Source organism: Tenrec ecaudatus, chromosome X (assembly GCF_050624435.1).
Source record: "Tenrec ecaudatus isolate mTenEca1 chromosome X, mTenEca1.hap1, whole genome shotgun sequence".
In the NCBI taxonomy this organism is placed as follows: domain Eukaryota; kingdom Metazoa; phylum Chordata; class Mammalia; order Afrosoricida; family Tenrecidae; genus Tenrec; species Tenrec ecaudatus.
In genome coordinates, this window is record NC_134548.1 from 12,861,366 (window position 1) to 12,882,076 (window position 20,711).

At 44.8% G+C, this 20,711-nt stretch overlaps 1 protein-coding gene across 3 annotated transcripts in view; it reads right to left on the bottom strand.

The window, feature by feature from the left end:
- Positions 1–20,711, bottom strand: part of CTPS2 (CTP synthase 2) — a 107,977-nt gene that overhangs the window by 13,802 nt on the left and 73,464 nt on the right. For all 3 annotated transcript variants that reach the window (XM_075538652.1, XM_075538653.1, XM_075538651.1), the window contains exons 14-17: positions 20,396–20,492; positions 8,411–8,466; positions 6,126–6,222; positions 596–740 (exon numbers count right to left, since the gene is read on the bottom strand). In XM_075538652.1, coding sequence (XP_075394767.1) covers positions 596–740; positions 6,126–6,222; positions 8,411–8,466; positions 20,396–20,492 — 395 coding nt within the window. The remainder of the gene's footprint in view (positions 1–595; positions 741–6,125; positions 6,223–8,410; positions 8,467–20,395; positions 20,493–20,711) is intronic.

Consider the following 20,711-nt stretch of genomic DNA (forward strand, 5'->3'; position numbering starts at 1 on the left):
TATGTCGCTAACCTTTAGATAGAAATAAACTTTAGGTATGGTCTTACAGCAGAAGTCACAAAAGTTAACAGACCTAACTATGCAAATACTTAAAACTCTGTTAGGAAAATAAAAACTGCCATTAACAACTGAAAAAAAAATACAAAAGCACTTTGAACAAATATATGTAATGCGCCAAAGGATTTCTCTATATAGAGAGAGCTTATCAATCCATAAGAAAAAGAGAAAACAGGGGGTAAATGATACGAACAAGCTATTCATAAAAACAAATAACCATCAAACAGACTGCGCATACATATCTCTTACTTACAAAGTCAACAAAAGAAAATCCCATTTTCATTTATCAAAACGGCATGTGCTTTTTGAAATAATATCCAGTGTTGGCATTGTTTGGAAAATCGATACGTGACTGCCTTAGAAGTGATTAAATTATTCTCATTAAGAAACATAGCAAAATCACAAGTGTTAAGAGGGAAACAAAGTGATTCTTCACTTTTAAAAAAATTCTTATAATGATATTATATCCTCTGAGGAATCCTCAGATCCTCAGTAACTGGGAGTGTAAGGTCATTAGTAGGAGACAGAGGCTGATTACCTGGATGGCAGCTTGTATCCCTGTTGCACATAGCTATTCAGATTCCCAGTTGCTGCAAGTAATAGTCCCAGGTATGGAGGGGAAGGCTTCATCGGCCTAGAAGAAAACTCAGGATGGAATTGGACACCAACAAAATAGGGATGATCTGAAATGAGAATAATGATGATGCCATTGAAGCAGACAAACATGAAACAGCTTTATATACATGTCTCTTATGAAACATTACTATATGAACCCAAAAGAAACCAACATCAATGGGAAAACATACCTTGCTTGTTGATAGAGGTCACACTATGAATATATTGATATTACCTAAAACGATCTCTAGATAGCATGCAATCCTACTCCAAATTACTTTTTTTTAACCATAAGGAAAAACTAATTGCCAACTTTATATGCAAAGGAAAGAGACCCTGGATAAGTAACGCATTATTGAGGAAGAATAACAAAGCAGGAGGCCCCACACTCCCTGGTCTGAGAGCCTATAATACAATCATAGTAGTCAAAACAATAGACAGATAAGGCAGTGGAATAGAATCAAGAATACAGATGTAAATCCATCCACCTATGGCCTTTGCATAGGGCCAAATTACATTAAATCGGGAAGACAGTCTCTTTAATAAATTGTGCTGGCAAAACTAGAAGTTAATCTGCAGAAAAATGCAACAAGACCCACACTTCACACCACACACAAAAATGAACTCAAATGGATATAAGACCTAAAGACAGAACCTAAAACTATGAAGATCATGAGAAAAAACATGGTGACATTAGGGGCCCTATTGCATGGCATAAATAGAACACCAAATAGGAGCAAACAATGTACAAACAGCAAAAGATGAAATAGAAAAATGGAACCTCCTAGAAACTAAATACTTGTGCTCATCAAAAGAATTCTCCAAAAGAGTAAAAACAGAACCTAGAGAGTAGAGGGTGATTTTTTTAAAAAACAGACTTAATGGATTGGCAGAGACTGAAATTCAACCTTCAAGTCATCTCAAAGCAAATTCACACATCGACACAAAATAAAGAATATCCCTGTTCTCCTTTTTAAAGCTTTCCTACTGAGTCCAAGCAGTCAACAACTGCTTTAAAACAAAGATGAGCGTGTAAGAAGGTAGGAAAACTAGATTAATAGAAGTGGAACAACCGGATAGGAAATCATGAGAATGTTCATGCACTGTGAAAAATGTAACTATTATGGATTGAATTATTTCTCTCAAATATATGTCTTGTAAATCCTAGCCTCGATGCCTGTGGTTATCATCCCCGGTGGGATTGGGTTGACTTTGTTATGGTATGTTAATGAGACAAGATTCCTATGCGGTGTGTCTTGAGTCTTGAGTGTATCTTTTAAGACATAAAATAGCATAAATAAGCAAGTGAGTAAGCAGAGATGGGGAGAAATAGATGCCAAGACACAGGGTGATCACCAAGAAACCAGAAAGTAGAAGCTGGGAAGACCAGGGCAAGAGGAAAGACTCCAGAGAGGAAGATTTCCCATAGAGCTGGCATCTTGAATTTGGACTTTTATCTTCCTGAATTGTGAGAGAAAGAAATGTCCGTTTCTTCAAGCAACCCACTTGTGATATTTCTGTAACAGCAGCATTGGATCACTAAGACAGTAGCCAGTGTCACTGAACAACTTGTGTGAAAATGGTTGACTGAGAACCTAAATGGCTGTGGAAACCTTCACCTAAAAATATTTTTTAACTGAGTTTCATGCACAATAGTCATATGGCTACTCTATTGAATATGCAGGATACTTATATCATGAAAGCAAGTTCTATTAGACAGCATTGATTCTAGACCAAATCAGGGTGGAAACCCTCAACAACACATCCAGAAAGAAGCTTCCTTGAATGAGAATACTGAGGTTTCAAAGCTTGGAGTGTTCAAGACCACCTCTTCCCAGGAATGTTGCCATGGGGGGGGAGGGGGTAAGTAGCCCCTAAGTCATCCACACTCAGAGAAGAAGCTAAAGACAACATCAATCATAGCGCACAGTACCTAAGAATGTCTCTGGAGGAAGACGAGAGTAATTGTGTTTATGGATCAATATAAAGAGAAGCAGAAGCAATGGATCATGCCAGAACCAGGGCAGGATATTGGAATGAGTGGGTCACGGCTCTGGATCGCTTTCTTTCAAACTATCCTCTGTGTCAATATGAGGAAGGGAAATAACAAGCCGTTCTTTTGAGGATGATCCATCACTCAGATTAAGTACTTTTAAAATAAGGTTCTTAATTGCTTGGCACCCGATTCTGACATCAAGCTCAAGCTCTGTTGCTCTTTTTAGAATGCTTCAGGAATGGGGCAGCTTCCGGGAATATGCTTCCCAAAGGGAGCTCTGATCAAAGGTCTGCTGGCGACTTTCCCTGACTAAAACGAAACCCCTTGGCCAAGTTCTAAAGCAGCTCTAATTTCCTTTCCAACCCACAAGAAGTTAGAAAGCCTCTGTGAGAATCAAAATCCTTGGGATATGAGGTTTCCCAGGCTTTGATGACAATAATGAGAACTGGGAGTGTGCAAGGAGAGAAAGTCAGAACTCTCTACACAGACTCCAATTGATGATCGCAACAGGTTAGACAAGGCTGCTCATGTTCACGAGGAAGGAACCACTCCGAGAAGAATGTCAATGTCATCAATGTCACCAAACTGCACACACATGTAGAAACAGTTGAATTGGTGTCAATTTGGCTGGGTGGATTCTCAATAACCACCGCAAATGAAATTTAGAGAGAAGAAAATGAGTGAGAAACGTTTCGTGTAATGACAGAGAACAATTGCCAAGGGAGAGTCATTGGACTCAAAAAAAAAAATGCAAGGTGTTGAATTATGCGTGCAGTTGGCTCTTATTTCTTCTTTTAAAAATATGCACATAAATTATCTCTGCGGTGATGACAGGCAGCTAGTAAGGCTGTCTGCCTCTGGGCTGCTGGAGGGAGGACTGGGAGGAAGAAAGACTTCATTTGCACTCGATAGTTTTTTTTTTTGGTGCATCTTACTGTAAATCTTATCATATTTTCCTATTAAAGTTTTATCTCATGAAAAAAGAGAGCAAGAGATACCACTTTAACACTGTAAACCAAATGAACTTGCTTGAGGAATTCTCTGCCTTCGTGCAGGAATTGAAGATTGAAGAGGCTACACAAACAGGGAGCCACAGTTACCAATTCTGAGCTCGGAGCAGTTCGAGCAGAAACCCAAAAAACCCACTGCCATCGAGTCCATGCCGACTCATAGTGACCCTACAGGACAGGGGGAGACCTGCCCCTGTGGGGTTCCAAGAAGGCGGGATGTATATCCTCATGGTTCTAATGCAAAATGTTTGGCATAGAACAGGGTGGAAAGGCAGGCCTCAGTCCAGGCCAAATGCTACAGTGTTCAAAGGGAACAATGCTCAGTGTTCAACTGAAACTTCCTGGGTTCAGTTGGCCTCTCTGCTCAGGCCTTACTGAGTAGTTCATAAAGAAAGCCAGAAAGGATTAGAGAGAGAGAGAGAAAAGGAATTTGAAGTAGAGAACAGGGTCAAGGGCTTATGTGGGAAAAGAAGTAGGAAGATTGAAGGAAAAATAAGTAGGCCAGTGTATCTGGGCCTGAAGCATGCAGGCTGGAGAGGCAGGCTCTAGAACAACATGCTACCATGTTTAGAGTATCGTGTATGTACTACACACTCAGTAAACATAAGTGGTTCATTCAACAAAGCTGCTTCACATGCGTCGCAGTGGAACTGGATGTCGTGATGGGCCTGCGATCCCAAACCTCATCTCTCCTTCCAAACATGGGACTCGACAGAACTTGACAGCAGACTGTGAGTTGGAAATAGGAAGGGCAAGAAGAGCTGACTAATGTCAACTAACTTGAAGCTTGAGGGTCTAGGGTGGTGGTTCAAAACCAGAGGAGCCTGGGTGGTGTGGTGGGTTACACATTGGACTACTAACCTGAAGGTCAGCAGTTCAAAGCCACCAGCCACTCTGCGGGAGAAAGATGAGACTTTCTACTCCCATGAACAGTCACAGCCTGCGAAACTCACCGGGGCAGGTCTACTCTGTCCTATAGGGCCACTCTGAGTTGGTATGCATTTGATGGTGGTGAGCTTGGGTATTTCTCGGTCCTGTAGGGCTGAGAGTAGGAACTGACTCGATGGCAGCTGAGGTTTGTTTTGGTTTGGTTTGTTTTTTTCACCTCCCAACATTTAGTGAAGTTTGAAGGCATTTGGGGTTGTTACAACTGTGAAGGGGAGTGAATAGAAGTCAGGGACGCTGCATAGGACCGGTTCCCTCCAACAAAGAGGTACCCAGTGCCAAAGAGGTACCAGGCTGACGGTGCGAAACCCTAGAGTAAGTGATGGGTGCGCCCTCAGCAGGAAGAGGCAAGCAGCAGAATTCGTTAGGAGTGCCTGTGATTTTCTTTGTGAATAAGTTGAGTTGGATGTGCTAGGAGAGCATCCAGCTATTGAAGATCGTTAAATGGAAGTGCATGCATGTGGGTCTAGAACAGAGATCAGCAAGCATGTCTGTAAGGTGGTCACACGGTCTCAATGGCAACATCTCCTCTCTGCAGTTGTAATATTACCATGACCACAGACAAGTCGTAGACCAAAGGGTGTGGCTGTGTGCCAGTCAAACTTGATTTATGGATGCTGAGATTGGAATTTCATATAATTTTCATGTCTCACAAATAGTCTTCTTTTTAACTCACCTGCCCCCCTCTCTACCAACCCGCAACACTAGAAATTACTTTTAGTTCCTGAGCTGTACAAAACCAGTCGGCAGGTTGGACCTAGCCCACAGACTATAGTTTGCTAACCCTGGTCTAGGACATGAAGAGAAAGAGCTGAGATCAGCTGTAACTCTTGACTTCCCATAGCCTTGCGGTTCTGATGGGGAAGAACACTTCATGACTAAAAGCAGACAATAAAGTTCTAGAACTCCGTGTACATATGGTTTCTGCCTAGGCTTTCATTCCAGCCCAACTAAAAACAACTTTGGTGATCTTTCTCAATAGAAACCCAATCCCCTCTTGTTGTATTGGGCTTTCTCTGAGTGTGGCAATCCGTGTTCAACACTTAGATGACTGGCCCATTCTTGACCGTCAAGCATGGGCACTAGGGAAAGGCAGACATGCAGGTGACATGAAGAGGCCGGCCCAGGTGCAAAGACAACAACACTACTCACCAGTAACTGGATAGGCAGTTTAGCATTCCCCAAACAAGTCAAGGCTATTACCTGCTTTCCCCCAAAGAGCCAACACACAAAGCCACCCTCCCCCTGAGGGTGGAAAGAAGAAGGTCAAGGCAAATTCTATTTGTAGAACAAGTAGACGCAGAAGAACACAGTATTACATGGTAGGCTCCGAACTAATAGGTCCCCCCATGATAACCCACCTATTTTTCAATGCACTTTTCAGTTGCATGCATATTTCAAAGGAGGGAGGAAAGCAAAGGAGGACAAAATGTGTCTCCAGTGAGATCTTCCTACGTATGGAAGCGCATGGAGAAGCTTTTCTAAAGCAAGAGCCCACTTACTTGACAGTTCAATGATCTCCATTCTCTCCCCTTCAACATCCTGAGCCACAAAATGTAAGTCACTACTCTCAAACTGGTTGGTCAGGTTCGGGTTCACCTGGGAAAAAAAAGGAAATGTAGTGTCTTTGGGCAACAGGTCAAAACAGACACATCAGCATCCTTCATCAACTGGGTGGGTTTTCCATTTTAATGATACAGAGGTGTCACTGGGGGTGGGGGAAGATGAGGTAGGGATGGCACCAGGTGACACTGCCAGGGGTACGGCCAAAGCGACTGTATATAAAATGACTGCAGTATTTCAGGGAAAAAAATTGAAACATGGGTGAAGGGAGACAGCAAACATTTTAAGAGATGAAAATAACAATAATTTATCAAGGGTGCACGAGGGTGGGACAGTGAGGGAGGGAGGGAAAAAGAGAAGCTGATACCAAGGGCTCAAGTAGAAAGAAAATGCTTTGAAAATGATGATGGCAACATATGCACAAATGTGCTTGATACAATGGATGTATGGATTGTTATTAGAGTTGTAAGAGCCCCCCCAAAATGATTTTTTAACTAAAGATCTCCCTGTAGTGATTTATGGCACTCTGGTGGTGTACTGGTTATGTGTTGAACTACTAACCACGAGGTCAGCAGTTGGAAACCACCAGCTGTTCCTAAAGAGTTACAGTCTTGGAAATCCACAAAGACAGTTTTACCCTGGCCTACAGAGTCCCGGTGAGTCAGAATCAACACAAGGGCAGTGAGTGGTATTGTTCTGGTAGTTAGTTATAGTAAGAAAAAACACTTGTCATAAGCTCAGCTACCAGGCCAAAACTCTATGCTAACTTTCTGAAGGTTCTGATGTGCTCCGGTCATCCTGAGTCGATTACAGTGATGCTATGAATCGCAGGGTTAGGTCTGCTTGTGCTACAAGCACAGGTTGGGATTTGCATTGCTGCTGCTGTTTTTATGGGCATTACTTTTGTCAAAGTTTCTGATGTTTCAGCTACGATGTTGTGTTCATTAGTATTTGTGAATTTATACACAAATAGCTTGCTTGGGAATGTAGTAGAAATTACCCGGAGCCCTGGTGATCTAGTGGGTGGACACTGGACTCCGGCCCAAAAGGTCTGCAGTTTGAAACTACCAGGTGTTGTAAGCTGGGGCTTTGTACTGTAGTAAACAGTTACAGTCGCACGGAAAACGCACGGGACAGTTCTACCCTGTCCTATACGGTTGCTATGAGTCAGTGTCAACTCAATGGCAGTGAGTTGTTTGGTTTGTTTCTGAGTAGGAGTTATAAGAAAAGAAGAAAATACAAAAAAGGGTTCAGCTCAGCTACATTAATGATAGAATTCAATGTAAGATTTTACAGAACAATGTTGTTGCTGGTATTTATAGAATCTAAGAAATTGTACTTGAACAATTCATTTTATCACATATTATCTATGAATATGATAAGAGACGGGACCAAGGGGTGGATGGTGACATCATGAGTACCTGCACTGACACCAACCCTAGAGAAACCACTGGAATTTTGGCAATTTCCTGCAGGGACTTATCCCTGCTCCAAAAAGCATTTGGTTCCTTTCCCAACTATTTAAAACCCCCTTTACAGACTAGAGGACCCATGGTGACACAGTGGTTACTCGTTGGGCTGCGAACCGGAAGGTCAGCAGTTTGAAACCCCTAGCTGCTCCTCGGGAAACAGGCGAGGCTTTATACTCCCATAAACAGTTACAGGCTGGGAAACCCACAGGGACAGTTGTACCCTGTTCTATAGTGTCGCTATGAGTTGGCAGTGAATTTGGTTTGGGGTTCTGCCCAAACCTGGAAATACAAAGGCAAGAGGTTCAAGATGACTAGTCACGACTTCATTTGAGCTAGGTGACAGCAGAGTAACACAGAGCTAGGCAGAATAGTCTGCCCTCCCACTACCTCTCTAGACATGGAACCTTGGGGAGGGCGGAATTGGTACACCTGCTCGAACGCTACAGATGCCACCTGTGCTGGACACTTTGTCTAGCGAGGGTTCCTTATAGTTCAGTGTCCACACAAACGCAAACACTTACTTCCATCGCGTCAATGCTGCCTCATAGTGGGGCTATAGGGCAGAGCAGAAGAACTTCCCCTGTGGGTTTCTGAGACTGTAACTGTTTACAGGAGTAGAAAGAACTGTCTTTCACCTGAGGAGCAGCTACTGGTTTTGAACTGTGGACCTTTTCGGCTCGCGGAACATAGTAACTACTACGCTACTGCGGGCCGGCCCTCTAGTCCGTGGAAAATCCGCATAAAAGCCTTACCTCATACCGATGTCTGTGTCTTTCTTCTACAAATGTAGCATCTCCGTAAAGCTTCTCTGTCAAGACAGAAGGTGCAGTTAGCGGAGGAGGAACCAGCTGGAGAAATACACACCCTCACAGCACAGGTGGGTCAGAAACTGCTTGGCATTTGCCTGCCTGCCAGCCCCTGCCGGCAAGTGGATTCTGGCTCGTAGCAAGCCTATCGGGCAGAAGCCTATCGGGCAGAGTAGAAAGCTCCCGAGGGCTTCTTTCCCACTGTCCATCTTTAGAGGTGCAGACTGCGACATCCTCCCCGTGCAGCGGCTGGGGAATGCAAGCCGCTGCTCTTTTGGCAAGCACCCCCACTTTCACAGAGGCTCCTGATCCTTCCACCAGAGCTCTAAAACTGAACCAGACGCCCAGGCCGTAATTCAAGTTTCCTTCGATCGAGAGAAGCATGGAGATAGCTTCTTGGGGCCCTTTTGAGAGAGCACCTGTAGTACTGACTGAGTCAAGGCCGCCCTGTCCCTCCTGTGCAGATTCAGCTCAGGGCTCACTTCCCAAAGGAAGACACTGGAAGCCAGGGGAGTGAAGTGGTACTAACTCGCCCAAAGTCCCAACCTGCTGGGCCACCAGGTCTTTGGTTTTTCAGCTCAAGTCTCCTCCCATCGGTCCCACCAGTCACCTCCCAGGGATCTCCCTGGTTTCAGCCTCACCTTAACAACATTAGTTAAGCACCCATGAAACACACAATACTCCTCCGGTTCCTCGAGGCTTTTTCACTCCCCACTATCATGACCCCAGTCCTGCCTTTCACTGTGGGCTAGACCGGAGGCTGCACACAGGTACAGCGCAGAGCTCACAACGCACGGAATCCAGGTCAGATAAACTTCTCAGGAACAGAAATAGGAGTAGCCATACCAGGAGGTAGGGGGAAGTGGGGGAGAGGGGGAGAGGAAGAGGGAGCCAATTGCAATGATCAACACATAACTACAATTCACCCCCCCTCCAGGAGGATGAACAACAGAAACCATGGGGGAAGTGAGACAGCAGTCAATGTAAGATATGAAAATTGTAATAATGTATAATTTATCAAGGGGTCACGAGGGTGGGGGGAGGAGCTGATATCAGGGACTCAATGGAAAGTAAATATCTAGAAAATAATGATGGCAACGTATTGCAAATATGCTTGATACAATTGATGTATGAATTGTTATAAGAGCTGTAAGAGCCCCCAATAATATTTTAATAAAAAAAATTTTAAACAGACACAACAGCAAAAAAAATTAGGTAAGGAAATAGCAATAGTTTTGTTACCTATACACTGATCCCAGTTCAAATAAATGAATAGTTATCGTCCCATGGGAGAAAAATTAAAACAAATACATTTATCCTTTGACCCTGAAATTCAACTTATAAGTATTTACCTCAAAAAAAAAAAAAACTAACTAACCTCAGGTAGAAAGAAAATGTTTTGAAAATGATGATGGCAACAAATGTACAAATGTGCTTGTCACAATGGATGGATGGATGAATTGTGATAAGAGCTGTACAAGCCCCCAATAAAATGATTTTTTCATAAATGAACTAAGTATTCTTGGATTGGGGCAAGAATTAAGTGGGAGCCCAGAATCCATCTGCTGGTCCATAGGTTATGAATGAATTTCATTATTAAAGACTCTATGGAATCAATTGCATACCATAATTGAGTTAACCATTTTCTGGTTGGATATTCAAATTATATTAATTGTCTCATTCTTTTTCTGTTAGCTTTTTAAAATATAAAAATAAGCTGACATTAGGACAAAGAAACTAAACATTTCGCCACAAAGTGCATGCCCTGCAGAGTTCTTGAATGACGTGTCAGCAGCAGGCCCCCCGGCCAGCAGTCCTAAGGAAAGCTGGATTCGGGGGCAGCCTGCCCGCGCCCAACGCTCTTAAGCAGGAATGCTTCCCCAGAGGTGGCATGTGGAACTGCTTCAAGACACCCAGGTGCTCCAGCGAGTGCAACCCAGGATGGCACCTTTGACAATGGGTGTGATGAACCATGCCCAGCCGAAATACTGCTGGGTCTTGAGCAAAACAGCGGGAGCGGCCATCAGCCCTTCCCACCAACAGCCCAGTGGTACCACATGGCGACGGTGGGAGAGGCAGGGTAAACCGATCTTCCGGCACTCCCAGGTCTCAGGTCACAGCCCTCACACCTCCCAGCCAGGGGCCAAGGAGACCCATGACAGTGCCGGAGCTGGCTGCCCATCTGATCCCGGAACTCTTGACTTGGATACAATCACGAATGGCTATCCTCCGTCTCTCAGCAGTTTCCATTTCCCACTCTGTCCACGAAGCTGAGCTCCACGGGGGCTACTCATCTGAGGGATTATTCTCAGGCTCGGTTTGGAAAGAAAATGCTATGCGGGGTGGGAGGGGCTTTTGACTCCGTTGAGGCCATTCAAGACAGCACCTTTAGAAAAGCAATCAAGTGAGAGGGAGCAGGGGAAATCATAGCACACTACTTTATTCTTGATCGGTGTCCGCGGGTTGATTCTGACTCTGAGTGACACCCTGGGACAGAGCAGCCCCAGAGGGTTTCCATCTCAACAGGAGCGGATCACCAGGCCTTGCTCCTGAGGTGGATGGGTTTGCACCTGCAGGCCTTTTGGTTAGCAATTGCGGGCTTAACAACTGGGCTCCTTTGGCATCATAACGCCCAGGTTGAAAGACACACACAAAAACAGACACCACCAATAAGTTCCAGAGAACTAGCAGGTGAAAGATCAGCCCCCCCCTAAAGTTGGGAGGGGTCTGTCCCCCACTTTGAGGAGGCCGAACCAAACCAGACTTTTCCTCCTAGTATCAAAAATGTCTTCGCCACTCCCTTTATTACAATCAGTGAGTTACTTAGCAAATCCAACAATAAGAGTCTGCCAAGATTCACCAAGATAGGAGGAAAAGGACCCCCAAATCAGACTTTTGATTTATGCAGGCCTGCAGGATGCCATGCAAACTTTGAAACGCTGTGGCCTACCGTGGCCACCCAGTGTAAGACAAACTCTGCTCTTGCTCCTGCAGACTGGTGAGCCATGAGGACTCTGTCTGGCATTGAATTCCACTACACCGCTGACTAGATGGGAGCTGTGGTGGTCTAGTGGTTACACGTTGGGCTGCTAAGGTCAGCAGTTCAAAACCACCAGTTGCTCCAAGGGAGAAAAATGTGCCTTTCTACTCTCAGAAAGAGTTCAAGGCTAGGAAACCCACAGAGGCAGTTCTACCCTGTCCTATGAGACAGAATCTATGTGATGGCAGTGAGTATCCTGCGAATCAGAATTGACTTGATGGCACTGAGTTTGAGTTTGATTTCATAGATGTTTGGCTTTGGATACATTACTTAACTCCTCTGTGCCTCAGTTTCCATCTCTGTAAAATGGCAATGCTGATAGTAACAACCTCATAGGGTTGTTGTAACGACTAACAGACCACAATGTATGAAGCACTTAGAACAGAGAATAACCTGTGTAAGGGGATGTTATTGGTAGCTCTAGATTCGCGGTTCTCAACCTGTGGGTCGAGACCCCTTTGGCGGTCGAATGACCCTTTCACAGGAGTTGCCTGATTCATCAAAGTAGCAAAATGACAGTGATACCGTAGTAATTAAAATAATTCTATGGTTGGGGTATCACCACCACATGAGAAACTATTCAAGGGTCACAGCATTTAGGAAGGTTGAGAACCACTGCTCTAGAGCATGGTAACCGAATAGCAAAACTAGATACTCCACGAGAGCAGCCAAGCTAGGAGCCTGTCCTTTCCATCTTCCAGACCAGTGGCTGGTGCTCAATAAATACATATTCTTTGAATGAAGGAAGCATACATTATACATCAGATGCACGCAGTCAGTGATGAAAGCAGTTTTCAGAACAGGAACTTCCCTTTTGTGCATTCAAAACTGGTAGCACTCACTAAGAAAATGTATCAAGAATGAATGTACAGGATTGAAACCAGCTCTCTCACCAGGAGGGGGTCATGTGACTTCGAGGCTTCCACCCTGTCAGGGACTTAAGTGGGGGTCCACCGCATCTGTGAGTTGTGTAACCTGGAGGCTCTGGGAGGGACCTCAAAATCCTGCTCAAAACACAGTGGGTGTTGGCTCGCAGTGCTTGTAGGTTATGGTCATTTGAGACTCTCCCCTGGGAATTTCCTGGGATCCCCAAGTGACTGCTACAGCTGGGGTTGGCTTCTTACTCTCTTGCCATGTCTACTGACGTAGAAGCAAGTCCAACCAATGGTCAACCTGACCAACAGGCTGCACCAAAAGCCCCATCGAAATCTGCTGACATTGCATTTGGGAACCTGTTCAAGTCCTCACCCCGGTGCCTGGGTCTCCTCCGCAGCGCGCAGCTCCTGCTATATACAGGGCTTCTTGTGCAAATCCATGTGTGTCATTTCCAAATCTGTGTGCTGACTAGCCAGAAGAACAAAAAGATGTACCCGAGTACTCCAGGACAAAGCTAAGAGCCAGATAGGGCCTGACCTCTGCCCTGTTCCAGCTGTGACCTATTAGCTGAAGCCTTGTTTCTTGCTGTTTTGTCCACTTCTAAAACACTGTTCATTTTCTGTCTAACCCGAGTTCATGGTTTTAAAGCAATGAAGAACCTAAATTCGCTAGCTTAAATATAACTGAATTCCTTGCCCTACTTGAACCCTTGCCTATTATATCCCTAGAACCTTCCAGCATCCTCTCTCAGATACTCTTCGGTTAGGCGATGTGGGTTTGGAGGGTATGAGAATTCGAGACTCCTAGGTTTAGGTTTAGGCTAACATTCAGCTAGGGGCTTATGTCAGACTGTGCAGAAAATACTCTCAGCTTGGACATACACTCCCTTCCCTTCTGCGTTGTCTTGAGGTTTGCCAGAAAATAAAAACAACCCTGAAGTCTGGAGGTGCTGCACCTCGTCTGAACGGCTTCATGTTTCATGATGTCCCCATTCTGAGTGCCACAAACAAATCAATAGTTTCTTTGGGGTGTTTCTCTCTCATAGGGAAGGTCCGTGGAATCCCTCCTGCTCGCCTCTCACCTGAATCTGAGCCGGCTATCTTATTCTAGATTGCTTGCTCTTCAAGGCACTCCATGTAAGACTTGACTGCCCTGTGCCATTTCCCTCGGCTTCTCAGTCATCACATCAATGTGTCACTCTGCTCAAGGTGTAATTATAAGGAGGCCGGTTTTCACTTGCTAAAATAGCATGTGTAGCTGCTACTATTGTTTTTCTTCAATTAAGGTATAGTTTACATGCAAGAAAATGCAGATATGAAGGGTGAGCCATTGGATGTTTTCAACAATCGGGAAATGTGGTTTTGAACAGTTATATCCTCAGGGAGACTGAGTGGAGGCGGGGCAGTGTGCTTTCTTAGAACTGTGGAACCTTCTAGAATAGTATCCAGCCTAATTCCTGGTCTACAAGTGTGGGCTCCTTGTCAGGCCCCTTCCCTCCAAGACCTCATTTCCTCAGCTGAGAAATGGACAGGTTGCTCAAACGGCGTCAAAAAGCCCTTCCCAGTTGGATCCTCCCCCAACCCATGGGTTCTTTGGGAGATAAAGGAGATGCTCTCCTCGATCTCCCTAGACTACCACTTGCTCCACCTGCTCCACAGGCTGTCAATCTTTATAGGAATTCAAAACTCAAACTCACTATCACCAAGTTGATTCTAACTTATGGCAATCTTATAGGACAGGGTAGAAGTATCCCTGTGGGTCTCCAAGACTGTAACTCTTTATGGGAGTAGAATGCCTCCTAATTTTCCCAGGGAGCAGCTGGTGGTTTCAAACTGCTGACCTTGCTTCAGTAGCCCAATGCATGACCACTACTCCACCAGGGCTCCTCCAGGAGCAGCCTGCCTCATTTTCCTCCCATAGAGCGACTGGTGGTTTTGAACCACCAACCTGGTAGCTAATGATTATCCACCAGGACACCTTTCCTTTTGATCACAGGCTGGCAAACTAGGGCACAGCCTTCTGGCTAAATCCTACTCACTGGAGGTTGTGGCATAGAGCTCCAGCCATGAATGATTTGTGCTTCCTCTCAGGACCCTAACAAAAATATTTAGGTGATGAACTTTGGATAGGCACATCTCTCCCTTCGATTTTCTCACTGTGGATGGAGAGTATTCCTAGGGCAATATTCACTGAAATCAAACAGTGGTGGGGTTAGGGGTTCGGCCTGTACCAAGAAAACGATGACAGTACAAATGAAACATAAAGGGTCCTTTCTGTTCTTGCTAATAGAACAAGGAGAAAAACAAGAAAGCGACTAGCTTTAGCTACATTGTTGTTAAGGTACCAGCTGAGGGAATCCCAACTCACAACGACCCTGTGTGACAGAGTAGAACTGTCCCACAGGCTCTAGGAGGAAAACCCTCCCAAGATAGATGGACACAGTGGCTGACACAATGGGCTGGTGCGGGACGGAGCAGGGTGTCCTTCTGTGGTACCCAGGGGCACTATGGGTTGGAACTGACTAGACAGCACTACCAACAACAACAATCTCTATGGAAGCACATCCCCAAGCCTTGCACCCTCCAAGTGGCTGGGTGGGTCTGAACCAATGAGTCAAGAGACTAGAAGAACAGGCACACTAGAGGACACCCCGCACCATTCTGACCCAGTTCCTCTTGTCTTTCCAATTCTCTGGCAGAATGATTGTAATGATTGGCCATAAAAGCATTCGTCCCCTTTGCCCTAATTATCCAACTCCTGGAAATCTTCTCTAAGTACACAAACAAAAAACTGTGTCTAGGTTGGCATCGACATTTTTCTAACAAATTGCCACAAACAACCTGAAATATTTAATAAGGGTATAAATCATCAGATGGTAGTTCCTGAACTCAATTAAACATATTGTGTCCAAATAATCATTGAGGAGGCAAGATGCATGAAAAAAGTTATGCTACAGTAAAAATAAATAAGTAAACTATAAAAAGAACAGTATGATAAAAGCTAGGAAGGACCATGAATAAGCAATTCATGTTGGGTGAAGAGTTACAGACATGTAGAGTTTAGTAAACTTTTTTTTCCTTAAAGACCTCTGAGCCTGCTTTGGCAATTTCACACACACGACCCTTAGCTCTTGTGTTGGGCAAAGTCTTTGTAGACGAAGACAACACACACCAACCGACAGGGCTGAGAGTCAGAGGCCTCCAGGGACACATTTATTCTAAACAGAGCAATGATGATTCCTGGGACTTGGGTCCAAATCACTTTAGACCTATGATCCCTACTTCAGAAAAGAATCATTCATAATTTTCATAATCCCCAAGGGACTAACAGCTGACTACAAAAAAGAGAGGATGGGGTTGCTCTTGTTGGGTATAAAAATTAGAATCATTCTAGTAGTGGTGCAAATGGTTAGCATACCCCCCTGCTAACTGGAAGTTGAAGGTTTGAATTCTCCCCCAGAAGAAAGGCCTGGTCATATACTTCCAAAAGACCTGGAAAATCCTACAGAGCACAGTTCTACCCTGACACAGTGGGTAGCCATGAGCAAGGGCATAACAAGGGCATACCCAGGGCAGCAGGCAGCCAAGGCAATCCCTAAATTGGTGCCCCCTCCTAATTTCAAGGTGAATAAGCATGATCATGGCCATACGTCAGCAGAAGCACCTGCCCCCTTTTTTGCTGCCTTATTCAGGTAATTTTTTCTTATGTGTGGTGCCTCAGAATATCATTCAGAGTCTCTTTGGGGGCTCCCTTGGACTTGCATCAAGGAATAGGTGGTTCCCGTGCCCGCCTCACTACACCTCTGAATGTCTACTGTGCTTGAGGAAAGACATTGGACTGGGCTTAGCTGACAGAAACTGCTCAATAGCACCCCCACTTCAAGTGGGACACAGGGTGCAGGGCATATGCACCATACAGTAGACAAGCCTCCGAGTCCATTTCCCAGTGACCTGTTTTTTAAGTATCCAAACATTTTCCATCAAAACTAGAAATTGTTTTCACAGGAAATGTCGGCAATGCAGTTCACTCATACAATTCTCATAGAAATGGACTGACTAGGCGGGGGAAATACTACAAAAGTAAAGTGCTGACAAGGAAAACATCCTACAAAAGAAATGTGCTGGTGGTGAGTGGGGAGAGGCACAAATTCTTCTACACTATTTGTTTTAGGCTCACAGGCCTGAGGGTAGAACCTTGGGTCTCCTGAAGCTCAAAGGTGCATATAAGCACATCTGTCTTGCAAACAGACAAGCACAATTCAATTGAAGGCAGGCCAAAGACATTAGCCAAGTAATGCACTGCCATGCAGTGTTTAAAATTCATGAAAACCATCAGTATTTTATGGTTATTATAAAATGTGGTACATCCATATGCTATGGCGTGGATGAACCTCGAAAGTACCCCACTGGGGGACACAAGTCAATCACGGAAGGGGCAGAGACGGCATGATTTCCCTGACATGAACTATCTTCTTCTTGTTAGGTGCCATCGAGTTGGTTCGACTCATAGGGATCCTTTGCACAACAGAAAGGAACACTGACCCGGTCCTGCACCAGCCTCACAATTGTTTCTAGGCTTGAGCCCCTGATTGTAGTTACTGTGTCAGTTATCTCCTGGAGGGCCTTCCTCTTTTTCACTGTCCCTCTCCTTTACCAAGCATGCTGTCCTTTTCCAGAGTGATGAAATATCTAGACTAGGTAAATAATAGAGAGACCAGAGTTTATTGGTGGTGGCCAGGAGTGGGTGGGTGAGGGTGGAAAGGGTGGAAGCTCACTGCTTCGGGGACACTGAGTTTCGGATACAGGGCACGGGCAATCTGGGACTGGATGCTGGTGATGTGTAAGCAACATGACCGAGATAGGTGATGTCACTGAATAATACACACAAAGAAGATCGACGAATCAAATGACCTTTTTTTATGTTAGGCCAATTGACTTTGGTGTCCCGAGAGGCTATGGTCCTAAGCCCATCAACTCATTCCCTCAAGCTTTCACCCGTTTGCCCCCTGAATGCTCCACTGCCTTCACGGCTGTATCTGCAGCAAAAGGAAATACCCACGCACAGATGTCCTCTGTCAAACCGTCCTGGTACACTCCCCCTCGCCCTCCCCACCTGGCCCCCCTACGTGTCTAGCCAAGCATCTACTCAAAGGGCCTCACCCTTGCAGGATTGTGTATAGAACAGAATTTCCCTCTGTCACCTTTAACTCTCCATCATTTGTTGCCAAGCTCCCTGTTATTGTAAATCACCTTCCCTTGCACTCAAGTGAATTTATTACATATACTGTCTGTATCCCAATTAAAAAAGTGTTCCTCACCTCGACAACAAAGAAAACTTTAAAATATCAGTGCTAGTTCCTTTCAAATGTTAAGGAATCTAAAATCAGTCTTATTTCCCTCAAGATAGATCAAGTTGTAAGTATATTATTTAAATAAGATACATATATATTTAAATGTGGCTTCTTTATTAAAGTGGGCACACTGAATCAATGCTATGCTCAAACCGCCAGATAGAATTGGTGTCGTGTTCAAACACTAACTAATTTACAATTAGGCAGAAGTTAAGTAATTAAGTAACGCTTAAGTAATTAAGTAAGTTTAAAAAGCAAACAGGTGGGAGTAGCAATATGATGAGGGTAGTAGGGGGATGGTTGGAGAGGAAGAAGGGTGAGAAAGGGGAAACCATTACAAGATTGGATATATAGCCCCCCTCCCAAAGGGGACACATAACAGAAATGTGGGTGAAGGGAGACAATGGACAGTGTAAGATACCAAAAAATAATAACAATATATAATTGTTCAAGGATACATGAGGAAGGGAGGTGGGGAGAGGAGCTGATACCAAGGGCTCAAGTGGAAAATATTTGGGGAATGATGACCACATATGTACAAATATGCTTGATACAGTGGATGGATGGGATGTTATAAGAGCTGTAAGAGCCCCCAGTAAAATGAGTTTAAAAAACAGCCCAGTCATGACCCAGAAACTCGATTTAATTTCCCAAACACATTAAGGTTCAACAGTTAAGACCTAGGGACTCCTTCCCAAATGATCCTTTCTCCAAGATGGTGAAGTTTATATTTTAGTTTCTTAAAGCAAAACAAATCTTTTATGAGTCAATTATCATTGTCCTAACAGACAGACTAAAACCCATAATGTCCCGTGTCACACTTTGGCTTCCAGAATCTCCCCCATCCCCAGCAAGATATATATATATTTGAAATAGGGTCGCTGTGAGTTGGTCCCAACTCAATGGCACCTAACAACATAGTTTAAATATCCCAAACCTCCACCAACAGTCATCGAGTCCCTTCTGGCTCAGAGCGACCCTGTGGTACAGAGCAGAACTGCTCCATGGGGTTTCTGAGACTGTCACGCATGACAAGCAGCAGGCAGCATCATCGTTCTCCCTTGGGTGCTTAACCCACTGCACCACCTGAGCCTTTGGAAAAGAGCCCTGTGTCCTTAACAATGAAATGCTTTAGCAATTTACTGCGGAATCTTTACAGCAGATACAATTTTCAAACAATTGTCTCTCTGCCCACTGTGTTGTCACACCGGCCCTTACTGGAAGGTTTCATCACCATCCACTGACAGTAAAACTCATATTCTTAGAGAAAAACAACAATGGTTTAGAGAACACTGGTTTCTTAAGCTGAGCGAATAGGAAGATGTTTGCACCTTGAAACTTTCCCTTTTGAAATTCCACTCTTACTAGGTAGAAGGATTCTATTCCTTAAAAGCTGTGTAATCGATCACAAGGATCAACCTAGAACCCCCTCGCAGGGAGATGAATAACGGAGAAGTGGGTGAGGAGCAAGGAGGACAATGTAAGATATGGAAAAAAATAATCTATAACATCAAGGGTTCATTAGGGCGGGTGGGTGGGGGAGGGAGGGGGAGGAAATGGGGAGCTGATATCAGGGGCTCAAGTGGGAAGAGAATGCTTTGGAAATGATGATGGCGGCATAGGTGCAAATGTGCTTGACACAATGGTTGAATGGGTGTATAGTGATAAGAGATGTAAGAGCCCCCAATAAAAGTTTTTTTTTTTAAAGCTATTTCTCATCCTTAAAGGGGAAACTCCCGTTTCAGGTCTTGTTCCTAAAGTTGGGAAGTATGCTTTCTTAATATCACAGGGATGATGCTGACACCATCCAAGCCACCCACCTGAGACACCCAGGTTTCCTTCCAATGTAGAAGTTCTTTTAAGCACCTTGCACTTCCCTATTCATCACTTGTTTTAAGGCTCCAGGAAGCTTAAAGGGCTGATATCTGTCCCACTCACAACTACTGCTGCAGCACCTCATTCCAACAGGACACAGGACATATGGCTCTCTAGTTGATGTCAACTCCTGGGGACCTCCTGTGTGTCAGAGTCAAATTGCTCCATAGGGTTTTCACGGAGGTGACCACCATCGCCAGTCCTTTCTTCCGAAGTGCCTCTAGTAGTCATGAGCCTCTTGTGCCACCCAGTGACTCACAAGCTAGATTTATTAAATGGAAGTAAGGGCTGTGGTGATTGGATGATTGGTTGGTTGGTTTTCAAATCCATTTCTCCCCTCATACTATGTCACCCTGAAGGAGCCCTGGTGGCTGATACTCTGGGCTGCTAACCACAAGGTCAGTGGTCTGAACCTACCAATTGCTCCTTGAGAGAAAGATGAGGCTGTCTGCTCCCATGAGGATTTGCCGTCTTGGAAGTCAAGCCCCACTGGGGTAGTTCTACTCTGCTCCATGGGTTCACACGGACCCAGAATTGACTCCATGGCACAGAGTTTGGGATGTCATCTGGGGGAGGGAGGAAGGTGAAACTTGCCCAGAGTTAAGGATTGGTTATTGGGAGTAGGAAGACCCACCAATAGCTGATTGACATTATATTTACCTCTCCCCACGCTGGGGCTACTGGGTGAGCAGAGAAGTCCCCATCTGAGACACAGAACTGCTCGCCCCTTCGCCCTCGGTCATGTCAACAAATACACCACTTTTGACAAGCAACCTTCCCGGGCACTCACTTAAGATGGAATTTTCCGTTTTGAACATGGTTCTTCTGACTCCCAGCCTCATTGATCCTCCCAAATTGCCAAGGCTGTATTCCGGCATATCAATCACCTGAGAAAACAAAACAAGTCCAGGCTTGGCAGCTTGTACAAAATTCATTGCCCCGAATCACAAACTTGACGCCGACGGGAATGATCGCTGGGTAAGGAGGTGCCCAAAACCATACAATTTGGTCGATCTCTCCCATTTGCCTGTTCAGGTCTGCCTATACTTCATCCGCCCCTCCCAACCTGCTCCCTTCCCCTCACTGCTGCTCGCCGGCCCCTCAGA